Below are 14071 nucleotides of genomic sequence, written 5' to 3'. Positions count from 1 at the left end.
TCTAAATCTTGTGAACCAGCAAGTATAAAACTGCATTATTGCTCACTGTCACAGTTCTTAGCAGGAATTCAAGACACTGCTGAAGACAAATGGAATGCAAGAATGCCATCATGTTCAGAATAGTGCTAGAGATGCTGGAAAGCATCTCGTTTTTTTTTCAACATTCCCAAGCACCATACTGAGACCTCTCAGTACAGGGAAAGTCACAGAATCTCAAACATTCTCCTGTGATGAGACACAAGATCAATGTTTATTGAAGAGCTAGTCAGAGGAGCAGGGAGCTTGAGAGTTCTGTGCAAACACAGACATAGTAAAAACAAAGTGAAGGTACCTGAAATTGTGATGCAGCTCCAGATTTGGTGAGGAGGAAACTCCCTGGTTCATAGTTCCAATAATATAGGGACTGGAAAGAGAATTAGCATGTTTTGTTGAGGGATAATCTTTTCAGATATTCAGAGAATATTCTTAATCTTATTTGTGCTAGGCTAATTTTGAAGAGTGTGGATGTGTTATAATTTTAGATTTAAGATATTTGTGCAGTATTCCCCTTTCGTAATTCTTGTTCTCATATGATTTCCCTCTCTATACATTTGTAGTTCACTATCACTCATCTATAATAAAGAATAAATGAGGCAACTCTGTTCATATGCCTCATTATTTTGTGGGAAGCTCAGAATTTTAATTTCAGACGACAATGAATCTCGTGCATAAGACGTAGCATTCAGCAATTTTATGGGGGGAAATCCCTATGATGGTGCTTTTACAGTAAAAATAGTCAGTGGCCAATAAAAATCCCAGAAAACATTGTTATTCTTGCTTGGCAATAAAGGACATTCAGCTAACTCCATACTTCTTCACTATTATAACTCACAGAAAAAAAAAAACAACTATCCACAGTTGCTTCTCCATGGCATGGTTCATGTGTTCCCACGTCCCAAATTCCCCTATTATAAAGCACATTTATTATTCTTTCCCATAAGCCAACCTCATGGTACAAATGATCTTATGTGACCTGTCAGGGCAAAAGAGATAAGAACCTAATTCAGTCAAGTACATCTTAAATTGAGTCTCAGTGCAGTGCAAGGGATCATGAAGCAAAGTTGGCACATAAGTACTTGGCTGAAGAGGGTCAAAATTGTTCAAGTGCTTAAATTGAAGGTGCTGTACAGAAGCTTTGCTGACAGCCTAAGGGAATCTAAGTATTTACTGGAACATTTTATTTTGCAAAGTAACAAACAGCTTTTACTGTAATGTGAGTAAATGTGATGTGAGAAAGTGGAGAAAAGAGCTTCTGCTTACCATTTATTGTATTTACAATTGAGGAAACCATTGAAGATGTCACTTAGTGAACTGATATGGTGGAGGTTATCCAGAATTATGACCACAGGGAGGTCAGCACCGTTGTTGTCAGCACTGCATTGCTCAGCTAGGTTAGCTAGGTATTGTCGCAGATCCTTCAGCAGAATTAACAAAAACCATGGAAGATTAGCCCAGTTAGACCCAGATGTAATTTCGGGGGAAAAGAACTTCAGAAAAAGAGGTTGCTACAGAGTTTCACCACTGTGGACTGCTCAGCTGGATGAGCACATGCTTCTTAGACGGGACAACACTGAAGCCACGTGCTAGGAAGAACAAAAGCTCTAAACTTAATGCAAACGACTGAAACAGACACATTCCTATTTGGTGGACACTGTTCTTAGAAACCTGCTGGCAAAATATGTCCAGTAGAAAACAGGTTGCAATAAAATATCCTACCCATTTTTATGAGTGCCACATATATATATATAATATATAACAATGAAACAAACCAAAATCCAAAAAACAATGAAACAAAATCCAACCAAATTGTCACACAAACTAAGCATATTGAACTGCTCCCATAGATATCTCCTTTTATTATTCTCCTTGAAAACCTGATCTTTTGGGGTTTCTATATCACATCTTACAGTAAAGATCCTCTTGTGAATGTTGGGTTTTTTTTTTTTTCTTCCTGTCTGGATGTCATTTAGTGCTGAAGTAAAAACAAGCCTTCTACAATCAAAATATTTCATATTTTCCTTGATGCTTTATTGCCCTTGAGGTTCTGAGCTATACAGTTTTATAGCTCTTTCCCCAGAGGTAACTAATTGCGACAGTGTTAGGAATGTTCAATATTATAGACAAAGCTCCTATTGTCATTTCACTTCCTGGACTGAGGATAGCAGAATCTTCTTCTCTTTAATAAGAACATGTAATCTTTTTCTTATTTCAAGAATGATTTTTCTTTGGCTTTCTATGCTCAGGTGTCTCTAGGGAACATCATGGGCTTCTTCCAAGAAAAAGCACCATCTGTGTTGTTTGAGCACACTTGGCATTTGACAATGATGCTTTTTCTTTTTTACTACAAACACAAAAGCTCTATGCAAATAGAAAGGTGGAGGGCGGGTGGGGGCGGAAGAAATCTACCACATATATCAAGCAATTTACCAGTAATCTAAAAGCTTGCTCATTTGTGGGACAATTTCCATTATAAATGTATATGCAGTATAGCAATAAAACATGAGCACATTCCCCGCCAAAGTAAAAGGCACCACAAATCTTCTGTATAAAGACAATGGAAAGCGATGTTTGTACTGGAATGGTTCTCTCACCCCTTTGAGATCTGTATGTTCTTCCTTCTTATATTATGTTAACATTCATTATGTTCTGTGCAAGTCAGAAAGCTCTGGACAAAACCTTTCATTTTCTTTTCCCGGGGTACCAAGTTAGGAGTATACCCAATCTAGGATAGCAAGTGATTAGTATGATCTGGGGCTGCCACAGTAGTCACGTTAGAGGCTTGATAATTTGAGCCACGTAAATTGCTCTGACTGTGACAAGATGTCACATTTAGGCAATTTTACTATGGTCAGCTTCCTGACCGATGTACAGCAGAAACCATGGGAGCAGTCATATTTGTAGCTGATTGCTGCACCCAAGACAGTGGTTCAAAATTCCCATTCTCAAATCTTCACTAACAATAGGCTGCTATTGCCACTATACAAAAGCAAGCTAGACCAGCTGTTCTATAATGTTTCTGATGAAGGAATTACAGATACATCAAGAATCGACATGTGACTGCGCATACGGCCTTAAGATAGATTTCCTCAAATGAGGAAAAATTCTGTTTTTCGTTCAGTGCTTCAATAGTTTGCTTAGAATAGAAAGATTTGGTCTGTATTCTTAACTGGGATTGGAGAGTGAATCCTTGTCGAAAAAGATGCTGAGCAACAATCAGTATGCCAGCTAATGGTATACTCTATAATCTCCCTACAAACCAGGCAATAAGTTATTATTTCATTTCTAACTTACCTTGCTTGACTTGTGATCTACATTAAAGGTTGTAATGGCATCTTCAGTTTTTTTCCTGCCAGATTTAGTTATAATATATTCAGCCAGCCTATTAGCTAAATAGGTTTTTCCTGTGCCACTGGGTCCCGAAAGAATAATTCTGCGATGCTCCATCAGTAAATTAAAGTACCGCTGGGTAATTGGCTTAGGAATTAATGTGTCAAACACAAAACTGTCCAAACTGTTTTCTTCCACTCCTGGGAAAGAAAGAAAAGAAAAATGGCTTGTCTTCATCCATGCTAAGGTAAGTACAGGTTTCGACCAGCATCCGATGACATCAGTGCCATGCTCTAAGCAAGGTGAGATACTTCCTAAACCAAACACCTTTCAAGGGCTCTGCTAATGTGGAAATGCTGATATCCTTACGCAGGGCCAAAACATAAAACAGTGGCAATGGCAGTGTGACTAAATGGATGGGAGAAAGCATATCAAAGTAAATGTGAAGAGAAGGCTCAGTGAGGCAAAGATGGCGTGTTTCAGACACTACAGGCAACTATGATAAAAAAAAAAAAGGACAATTTGACAGCTACAGGGGTTACTGGTTGTCACATCCATACATGGACAATTCTGAAGGCCACTCTCCTCTCCAACAGCAAATCCCTCCAGCTTTCAAAATGTTTCAAATTTTTGCTGAAGAATTGGGTAATACATACATATTTTTCATCACAGTCTATGGGTTTTTTCCTGTTTGTTTGCTTGCTCTTCTTTGTCCACTATTCAGAAATTTACACCTTGTTGTGGTAATTTGGCAATTAGACAGAGGAGAGAGAAATTCTTAGGTTTACCTCAAAATGTCCCTGTGCTAGGTACTGTACAATGTCATACAGAAAGTTTATGTGACAAATGAATCCTCGAACTGGACACAAAATACAGAAAGGCCAGGCTTTAGGAAAGAAAAAAGAAGGAAAGAAAAAAGAAGGTATGGAGAAATGCACTGAAGAGCTGTACAGTGTCTGCAAAATATTCTTAGGGTTTTACCTTTCAGGTTCACAGTGATGATGTTATTATCTCCAACCAGATATCCACAAGGCAGCAGTTCAGGCACTTCTAGGCTATGGGCTCTAGTTACATCCCCTATACAATAGCTAGCAATGCAGTCAGAGCTTAAACCCAAGCTAGCAGCTGGATCCACTCGGAAAATATATTCCTGAAATTATATAAAAATATAAGGTGTAAAAGTGGATACAGTTATAGAATGAAAGCAGTATACCAAAGTACAGATGAATTCATTTGGAGAGGAGATTCTTGCAGTCAAATTCAATAGGAACCACCTATGATCATGAAAAAAATACAGCAACATTAACAGTAAAGGTTAATGGTGGTGTTAGCTGTATATTAAAAAAAAATGACTTGGTAAGACAAACCAAACACATAGGCTTTTTCTTAATTGAGAAAGGATATTGAATTAATATTTAAGTTATGTTTTTTGTACCTTACCTTAAAGAGACGTCTGATTACACCATCTAAAACGTCCCATTTTGTTTTGCCACTAACTCCAATTGATCCTATCAGATATGTATGCGACTTTTGATCCTGAAAAGACAGATACTTTGAGAACTAGACTAAAAATGGTGGCAATAAATTTGCTATAAAGACTCCTGATTTTCCCAAATAAAGAAAAGTAGTATTATTTAGTATGTGATGTTACAAGTTTGTTAACGGCCTCCATGCCAGAAAAAGGCATAGGTGATATTACTTTGGTACATATTTATACAGAAGGAAATAGAGTATCTTATTCTTCTATAAGCTTTCACCAGTAATTGTAAAGAGTTGAATGTAAATAAAAGTTGCACTGTGTTTATAATTTTTCTGCAACACAGAACATGAATAAACAACTCTATTTCAAACTGATTACCCAGCAGCATATTCACAGTTGCACTCTTAAGAGGTATAAAGCATATATCTAATTTATAACTACTTTTAAAAGGAGCTAGCAAGTCCCAGAATGTATTACTACTAATTAAACTGAGAATTGGTAATGTCTGAACCACTACAAAGGCAGGAGGAGGACATATGACTTTATAGTCTACGGAGAGCGCCAAACTGAACACGAACAACAGGGCAAAGGCTGCTGCCTTTTGGACATTTATTCACTTCCTGGCTGAAAACACTGAAAAGAGCTTAGTTACTGTAATGGAGGATGTGCCAGAGTAGTAATTTTGTGACTGCTGGGTAACAAACTTACCTTGGATCGACTATAACCCTTATTTATAGTGACTAAAATTTTCACACTATGGCCCTCTTTGTGGAGTGCTCCATCTGTGACATCATCCAACAAAATATCTGTAATAGAGGGAAAGAAATCTCACAAATCGTATCAGTTATGTTCACCTCATCATTTCAACACTTGCTCAAAGGGTTTTTTGATTGAAAACAAAGGTTGCCACCACAACAACTTGCAATCATTTTAATCTCTATTTATCTACATTTTTCCTTTTTCCGATAGAGATGAAAAAGACAATTACAATTTGTCAATTTTTGAAGAAATATTAGTAGCATTAATCACATAGAAATGAATTGGGAAACAAGAAAGAAAGACATTTTTGCATTATAATTTTGCCTTTTCTTTCCTTCTTGGAAATTGTTCAAAACCACTCATCTACAAAGAGATGTTGTATAAAACTTAAATTGAGTTTATGTCTTTGGGCACTCACTATGCCCTTTAGAATGTTGTCAGAAGAAAAACAACAAATCATTGCAATGATATGTTTGCTGCTCCAGTAAAACAGCATTTTAATTTTCCTTTCTAGATTATTTTCTTGCCTTCTGTACATATGGCATGGATAGAACCCTTTTCCCCCATAATACAGACTTAAAAAGAGAATCCTTAGAAAATCATTTTTCATTCCCCCAGAACATGTGTCAATATTTAGCCATTCCACTAAAAAAAAGTTTTACTTTTCTTGGAGGTAAGAAGCAATTCTGATCTGCACTGTGCCTCCATTTCTAGCTCCTCACTAAGTCCCTAAATGAGAATCTGGAAGGATTTATTTCTTAGTGAAGACTGAGCCTGTAGCTTTATTTCAACAAATAATATGTCTGTTGTCCTCTAGAAGTTCTGTTGGAGACTTTCATGTTAGACATTTAAACTGTCAAATTTGGAGAGATTATGAATTTGCATTTTCTTCAAAGGTCAGCACAGTAATCCACAACCATAAATCCTGCTTATTCCCATTATTACGATTGAATAAATGCATTGACTTATGTCAGAGTTTGCACAAAGACCAATTTCCTTCAAATTCAAGAAGGTGAGATTCAATCACAGAAGTATTCGCTTGAAGCAAAAGAAAATAAAACTTACCAATATGACCTCAGTGAATGTATTAAAAATAAGCAGGTCCTCATGTAAAATATTTGATAATTTACTCCAAGACCTAGAAAACTGAGGTCTAGAAAGAAGATTCTACTGGTTTGTTTACTTAATTATTTTTAATGGATCAGATGAAGCACATTTTGCTGTGAGCTTGAAAAAATCAAATCTCTGCATATTTTGTTCTAGGCAGCCAGTTCTTCTGTCCACTAACACTGAATGTTTCACTTCACTTGTTTGGCATTTTGGCATATATAATAAACCTTAAGAGTTTTCATAATGTCACAGTTCATCTGAGGGCAATTTAGGATATCTCTGATGCTCTAAAATTTTTCATTTTCTAAATGACTCTTAGGTAGCCTTTCAAAATACAGTTTTCAATAAGCCTTTAAGAACAAGGCACCATTCTTTGGCTAGAAAAAAAATTACATTTGCTTCTGAGATGTCTCTCTCAAGGACACAATAAGCTGAGAAGATGCACACAGAGGGCCTAAACTCCAGGGGCATGCCAATTGCTACCTCCTGCTATGCCCCTGCTAGCATACCTAGCTATGCTATGGTGGCCCCAGAAACCTTTTGGTAGGGCTTTAGCATGCTCTTCATCAGACAGTGCAGAGAAAGACCTGTACTGGTCCTTGTTTTTTGTTCTTCACTCTCACCCATCTGGAAGATATGGTCATATTCTTGGGAAGAGGCAGTGAATCGGTTTAGTGATTTTCATCTGACACTGGTTTCTTAGAAAATGCCATAGCACTTGTAAAGTGAGGAGCAAAAGCCCTCAGTACCTGTCTTAGTTTAGTTCCCAACAGGATTCACCTCTTCGTATCTCAGGGACTTTAGTTCAACAGTGCCTCAGAAACCCCACAGACCTTGGGAGGAAGCTTCCACATTTCACAGTTCTCTGACACAGCAATAAAATGATACCCTCAATGATCAAGAAGGCTGGATTCCTAATCAAATGAAATCCTCCACTCCTCATTAAGCACTCTTAACGTTTCTTTAATTTCTTACAACCAAAAGTAATTACTTTACATGCTACAAAAACATCTTGAACCAGTAAGACAAAATCATATAAAGCTTGTATTACACAAGCTAGTATTTTTCCTATATCTATGTCTAGTTTTTTCCTATATCTAGACAAAGAGAGAGTCAAGAGACAAAGTGCTAATAGCTGCTATTATAAAAGAGTTCCTAAAACTACCCTTCTGAAAAAAAGAAAAAGGATTTATTTATTTATTTCTGTGTGCAGATATGTGAGCAGGGACAATCTGTTTTTCACAACACTTCCTTATATATCATGGTCCAATTTGATTTCATACATACTAAAAAGTAGTACCGGATTAAAAAAATAGATTGGAATGTAGATAAAAATATATTGATTTTCATATCAAATTGATGCTAACCAGAAGAAATATTTAAATATCCATGTAATTAATGACTGGCAAGATAATATGCCTGGCTGCCAACCCAAATTACAGTCAGGCAGTTTGGCTCATTCCCAGCTGTAGTCTTGCCTAGACTCTTTCTACAGTTATTAGGCACATTTTTATTGCTTCCAGAGACTACGTTATCCTTTCTGTGGACTCTATGCTAATGAGTGCTGCTTTGCTTCTGCTGTGCTTCTGATTCTAATGTTAGAGGCAGCACTTCTGTTTCTTGGCTACATTATCAAAACAAATGTAGAAGACTTATTGTCATAAACTCTGTGGCATGGAAAATAATGAAATGTTAATGTTCAGGATGTACACCACAGTTCTGCTTGCTTTTTCTCATTCATGGAAGACAATGAGAACTTAATAAGGCCAGGCAGGATTTAGCTCCTGTGATGAATGATGTTTTGGTCCAACACGGGCTAGCTAGCTGTATCACATAAAGCATGTTTAAGGAATAAAGCTGAGACCACCTTCTGCTCAACATGCAAATGTGATGTTAAGGAAGACGACCAAAGAGATCTGTAAATAAACAAGGAAAGTTGCATGTACTACACTGATATTTGTCCCATATGGACATGAGAATCTGTCAATACTGTTATTTTCAGAAATGTCTGTCAACTTTATTCCTCATCTCCATTACTGAACGTGTATCTGATGTTCATATGAGTGACATGAAGCATTTTAATTTTCATGTACGCTTGTTAAGAAGATGAAAACTAATAAATTATTATAAATTCATGCATGTGCTCAAAATATGTTTACCTGATGTAACAGATTCAGTGATGTTTAAATTGTTCAGAGAAAGTCCTAGCGACTGCCGTGATGAAGAAGACGATGTGCTACTTGAAGACTCTGATGATGGACGGGCAGGTTTTCCAGTATTTCCAGTCTCCGCCTTCAGACGATCATTTTCAGCTTTCAATATCTCAATTTCATTCTGTATTCAAAAGAAATCAACATAAAAGCACAGAAGTTTATTCTTTTAGAAAACCGACAGTTCTCTTTCTGGTGCTTGCTGTTTACCTGAAGGAGATAAGTGGCTCAGCAGTTTAATTGCAGCATGTAGCATTGCATCAGAAGCATAAACTCAATGAGTGAAAGGTGGACTGCCCTTACACTTGAAATGGCCGGAAAAATCCTACAACATTGTTCTAGCTTTTGCCTCAAGATATGTCACAAACACTATATTCTCCAAGATTCTGCATTTCTTGTACAGCTGACCATAGTTCAAGTACAGTAGAAAATTCTTGAGCTACTCCCAGTTTTAGAAGCTATTTTTAATTGCCAAGTAACTTAGGTAAGTTATTAGAAAAATCTTAGATATATCAATGTTTCTAAAGTCACGAAAATGATTACTGCCACTGAAGGTAAAATATTCTTCTTCAGAGAGGAGAAAGAAAATTTAAAATAAACAATTAGAAATTGATATTTTAACAGTTTCATAACCTTCCTTGTTATCAGATAAGACTTCTTGATCATTCAGACATGGGATTGGTCATGCAATGGCCAGCAAACCCTCTCTAATGAAAATACACAATGACAGATGAATCAGCACAACTAGGACTTTTTTTTGTTTAACTAAGTTTGCTGTGATGTTAGGTGATTACTACATAATAATAATAAAATGAAATAATAAATAATAAAATGCAATAATAAAATGAAAACAGCCTGACAACAGCTTGGTACCAGGTAGAGCTAGTTTTCAGTTACACCACAAAGCACAGCACAAAGCAATGGCTTATTCTCGCATACTGTTTTGCACATCAAATTTAATTCCTGATTCATTAATGCTCTGCTAAAAGTCTTATTATGAAGGCTGTTCAGCCACATTATACAAGTAAATCATATAGGATATCAGCACAGAAAAATGCAACTGCTACAAAATAAAAAGATGTTACTGGCAAAGGTGAGAAAAAAGTGAAATGGAAGGGTCAAAACAGAAAATCATTGACAGAAGGAAACAAGTGAATGCACCATTTAGCCTTGGGATCATATCAGGAGCTATGGTGAAACAAGTCATGTAATTTTAATCTGCTCCACACTACACACTGACTAATCACACAGCTCTTAGCAGAGCTTCAGATTTTTGCGGTGCTTAGAATTCACACAGCACTCTTACATCTTCTTCATCAATCCTAGTCTTCCCCTTTCCTAATCCCCACCCATCCTCCAAAATGTCAGAGTCTGTCATCTCCTAGGTGGCTGTCTGTCTGACTGGGAAAACTTGAGAAGAATTGGTGATTACAAAGGGCAGCATCTGAAGTAGTTACCTCTGCCCAGTTTTGGTGAAATTAAAGCTTTGGAGGCATGAAACTATGTCAAATTCTTCTCTGAGGAAGTTCAACTTGTTTAGGCCTTCATATCCCAGTGTGTGAACATTATGGATATTTCTGAGCATGCAGCTCTAGACCATCTTATGTAGGTCACAGAGCTGAGTCCCAAGAGCTCCATGCCACACTGAAGCATGCCATTCTTTCTGCACCCTTTCAGCCACATGAAAGCAAAAGTCTTCTGAAATAGTAAAATGTGTTCAGGAAATAGTTGGAGCAGTATTACAAGTAATAATGTAGTGAAAACTGAGTGAAGCTGGATACAATAATATAGTTCAAATTTACATAGTTTGCTTCTGCAAGCCATGACTAGGTTAGGAATTAGACATGAAGAGAGAATATGCACATATTATCCCATGGCTAAAGCATTTAAAGATCTACAGAAATCACTTCTTGATCTGCTTATCTGTCATGCACCTTTCACCAGATACAGGGTTTAGATAATGGATTTTATATTTTTCCATCTCTCGCAGCCATTTTAACTGATAATATAAATGCTAGGGCTACTATCATTATAAGTTGAACACTTATCCTTTTGAAGCACAGTCAATCTTGTAGTTTGCTGCATATCAACACCTACCTGAAACAAAGCAAAGGAAACACACCAAGCATACTTTTGGTATGCATCCCTGTCATCACTTTAGCTGCTGCACTGACCTGCATGCGGTTCATGGCCTCCCGAATCTGATCCAGATGATGTGCAGAGCTGAGGGCTTCAAGACGAATGTCCGTTAATTTTAGCTCTTTCTCTCTCAGCTCACTCTTTAGCTGAAGAATAATTTCAGCCTCTGCCTCTGTGCACTCACAGATCCTAAAAAGGAGCAGGTGACAGGCAGGAGATTAAAGGAAGATTCTCCCCCCAAAGCAGTATCATTACTAAACATCAAAGTACAGAAAATGCTTGCTGCTGGTGAAACCCTATGAGTGAAGAGAGAATCTTATCAAAGAAACATGAAAAGGCTTAAATTGCAAATTAAAAAAGGGAAAAACCTCCTCCAGATGAAATGATCAGCTTGCTTTATACCTTTCTATTTTAGTTAGATCACATGGTGAAAAAATAAAATCCTTAAAAACCTTTCAGAAATCTCTTTTTGGCTGTGCATCACCCATGAGCTTTAACTTGATTTTTCTGGATCTTTTCTTCAGTGTAAAGGTTATGATTTTTCTAAGTACTAATAGTAAGAAATGAAGTATGCCGGTCAAACTGTGCTACTGACACTGACTATCTTTAAGCCACAAACAATTTTTTTTCTGCTTTGAACTTTTTTCCACTTTTGATTTGTTATCCAGAAGATTTTAATCCATATTGGTTTTAATTGATCCATTTTCCTACAGTTTTGAAAACCTACAATGTCTAAATTAAAAGGTGCTTTTTCTTAAATAGCTTTTTTTTCCCCCTTGAATACAGAATTAAAAGTAGTCACCATGTGATTACTTTTTGTATTAATTTTAAGGGAAAAAAAACATTATATTATGAGAAAAGATAAAAACATGACCAGCTGAGGCATTCAGCAACTCTTCAAATCTTGTTTCAGATTGTTTGGTATCTGTGTGTCTATCACACCCAGATCCATTGCATAACAGAAGCAGTACAAAATAGAACACTGAATTTTGGACCCATTGTTACACTATGCAAAATTTTCAGCCAGTTCACCAAATGTTATTCATTTCTTATTACTGACACTTTAAACAGTTAATATTTGCAGAACAATTTAAATATAAAACACATTTTATGACGATAAGTATTATTATTATTATTGTAATTATTACTACTAATACGACAAACAAGAAACAGAGGTCAATTTTAATCGCCAAATGCATGCAAACGCATTTTGGAGGAGAAGATGCAGCACTTTTCAGGTCAGCAGCTGGGTACACAACTCCATGCCCCACACTCAGTTTTACCGGGATCTATGCCTGTAGACCACGTGACCATTTTGCCTTTTCTTTGGTGCCCAGCCTAGAGAGGACCTGCACACACAAGCATTGGACAGATGCAATCGGAAGAAAGTAAAGTCAATGTTTTAGAACAAGAAATTCAGAGCAAGAAAAAATGTAAAGAAACTATAAGCAAATGGAAGATGATGAAGTTCATTGGAAATAAAAAATATGGCAAACTGGAGAAAGAAAGAATGTTATTCACAACATGCACAAATATTTTAAATGTGAGCAGAATGAGAAAAAAAGAAGCATATATTAGGATTTTTTTTTTCCCAACTATTTTGACACAATTCTTGGTTTGGAGTGCTCATACCTACACTAACAAAATAAAAAATGAAATTTTATTTAAATGCATATCTTAGCTCCTAAAATAATTTTGACAGCTGGGAAGTCACATAAATACTTTTTCACTATTTTCTTTTGGGACTTTTTCAGTATATTATGAGAAGGAGTAGAAAAAAAACACCTTGACAAGTATCTTCAAAGTAGATAAAAAGTAAGCAGAAAGCCTGGATATGGCTCTAGAAAAAATCAGGAAGATGCTGTCTAGAATGGAAGCAGAAAGTAGAAAGTATGAAACAATTTTTTTTTTTAGTTCTTCAACATGCAGCTACTACATCTATAAAATTCAGAAAGATATTCAGGCTTCACCAAAAAAAAAAAAAAAAAAAAAAAGAGGCAAAATTCTGATCTGCAGAAAAAAAAAATTTAAATGTTTATAAGTAATTTAAATAATTTTAAGTTTTCTCTCTTTTGATAGTTGCAGGTCTGTCAAATCATTAAGTTATTTTGGGTGAAGGGAACAAAGTTGTCATCTTTAAACAGCAACTACTGACAATTACGAAAGACAATAGAATTTTAAATGGTGCAATGGAAAAAAGTCTTGCAAAGAAAGTAAAATTGTCCATATGACAGAAAAAAAATTAATCTGAAGAAATATATTTTATGTAAAAAAATGTACTTCTCATATCCTTCGTAGAAAGCTCACAATAATAAAAAAATGATCCAAAAGATCAATGTCCAGAAATGTTACAGACAAAGAACTAGAAGGCCATTTAACAGACAGAGCTTAGGAAGACAAGGCTCAGAAACCTAAGCAATTATGGGAAGAGCTTGGAATAAAAAGTTAGACACTTAGTATTGTTCTTGATGAATCCAAGTGGTCAGGACATCCAGGCAGTAAGTCAAAAAGGTACAGTTGGAAGAAAAAGAAAAGGTTATGAAAGCAGATCTGTGAATCATGAATAGATAATTTTGTTGAAGAACAGTGTTGTGTTTAACTTCAAGCACTTTCTATTAAGGTTTTTACTAGTGATTTTAAGGTTGATAGCAAATCAGACTGAAGGGTACAAAATGCAGAAATTATTCCCCAAATATACACATATACCTGAAACTATAAAAGTGTGAGCTTCACATAAAATGCCTAATAAAACTAGACATCTAGACGAGTTACTCTTTAATAGGCTGCATGAAATGTGTGAAATGAAAAACATTTATTGTGGAGCAGTTTCTTTTATGCAAATATTTGCTGCCTAAACCTAGTAATAAAAATCCTTACAGTCTATCAAAAGTTGCTTGTAAAAAGGTGCATACCAAACACAGAGAAACTCTACTCTAAACTTCAGCCATCAGTCGCAAGAAGAGAATTCCCTGCATGCTCTAAGGAAGGATAGTTCTGAACTGGTTAC

The 14071-nt window shown here is 36.1% G+C and overlaps 1 protein-coding gene across 5 annotated transcripts in view; it reads right to left on the bottom strand.

The window, feature by feature from the left end:
* The window catches only part of NAV3 (neuron navigator 3), a 253829-nt gene that overhangs the window by 7743 nt on the left and 232015 nt on the right, over positions 1–14071 (bottom strand). For all 5 annotated transcript variants that reach the window (XM_042890140.1, XM_042890143.1, XM_042890144.1 and 2 more), the window contains 8 exons: positions 11100–11253; positions 8875–9049; positions 5555–5652; positions 4807–4902; positions 4348–4516; positions 3331–3566; positions 1300–1454; positions 332–403 (listed from right to left, as the gene is read on the bottom strand). In XM_042890140.1, coding sequence (XP_042746074.1) covers positions 332–403; positions 1300–1454; positions 3331–3566; positions 4348–4516; positions 4807–4902; positions 5555–5652; positions 8875–9049; positions 11100–11253 — 1155 coding nt within the window. The remainder of the gene's footprint in view (positions 1–331; positions 404–1299; positions 1455–3330; positions 3567–4347; positions 4517–4806; positions 4903–5554; positions 5653–8874; positions 9050–11099; positions 11254–14071) is intronic.

The sequence above is a fragment of the Lagopus leucura genome, unplaced genomic scaffold (genome assembly GCF_019238085.1).
Source record: "Lagopus leucura isolate 7727_CA_CO unplaced genomic scaffold, USGS_WTPT01 Super-Scaffold_100159, whole genome shotgun sequence".
Lineage (NCBI taxonomy): Eukaryota > Metazoa > Chordata > Aves > Galliformes > Phasianidae > Lagopus > Lagopus leucura.
The sequence above is the reverse complement of the archived record's forward strand: the minus strand, read 5'-3'. Positions and strand labels throughout refer to the sequence as shown.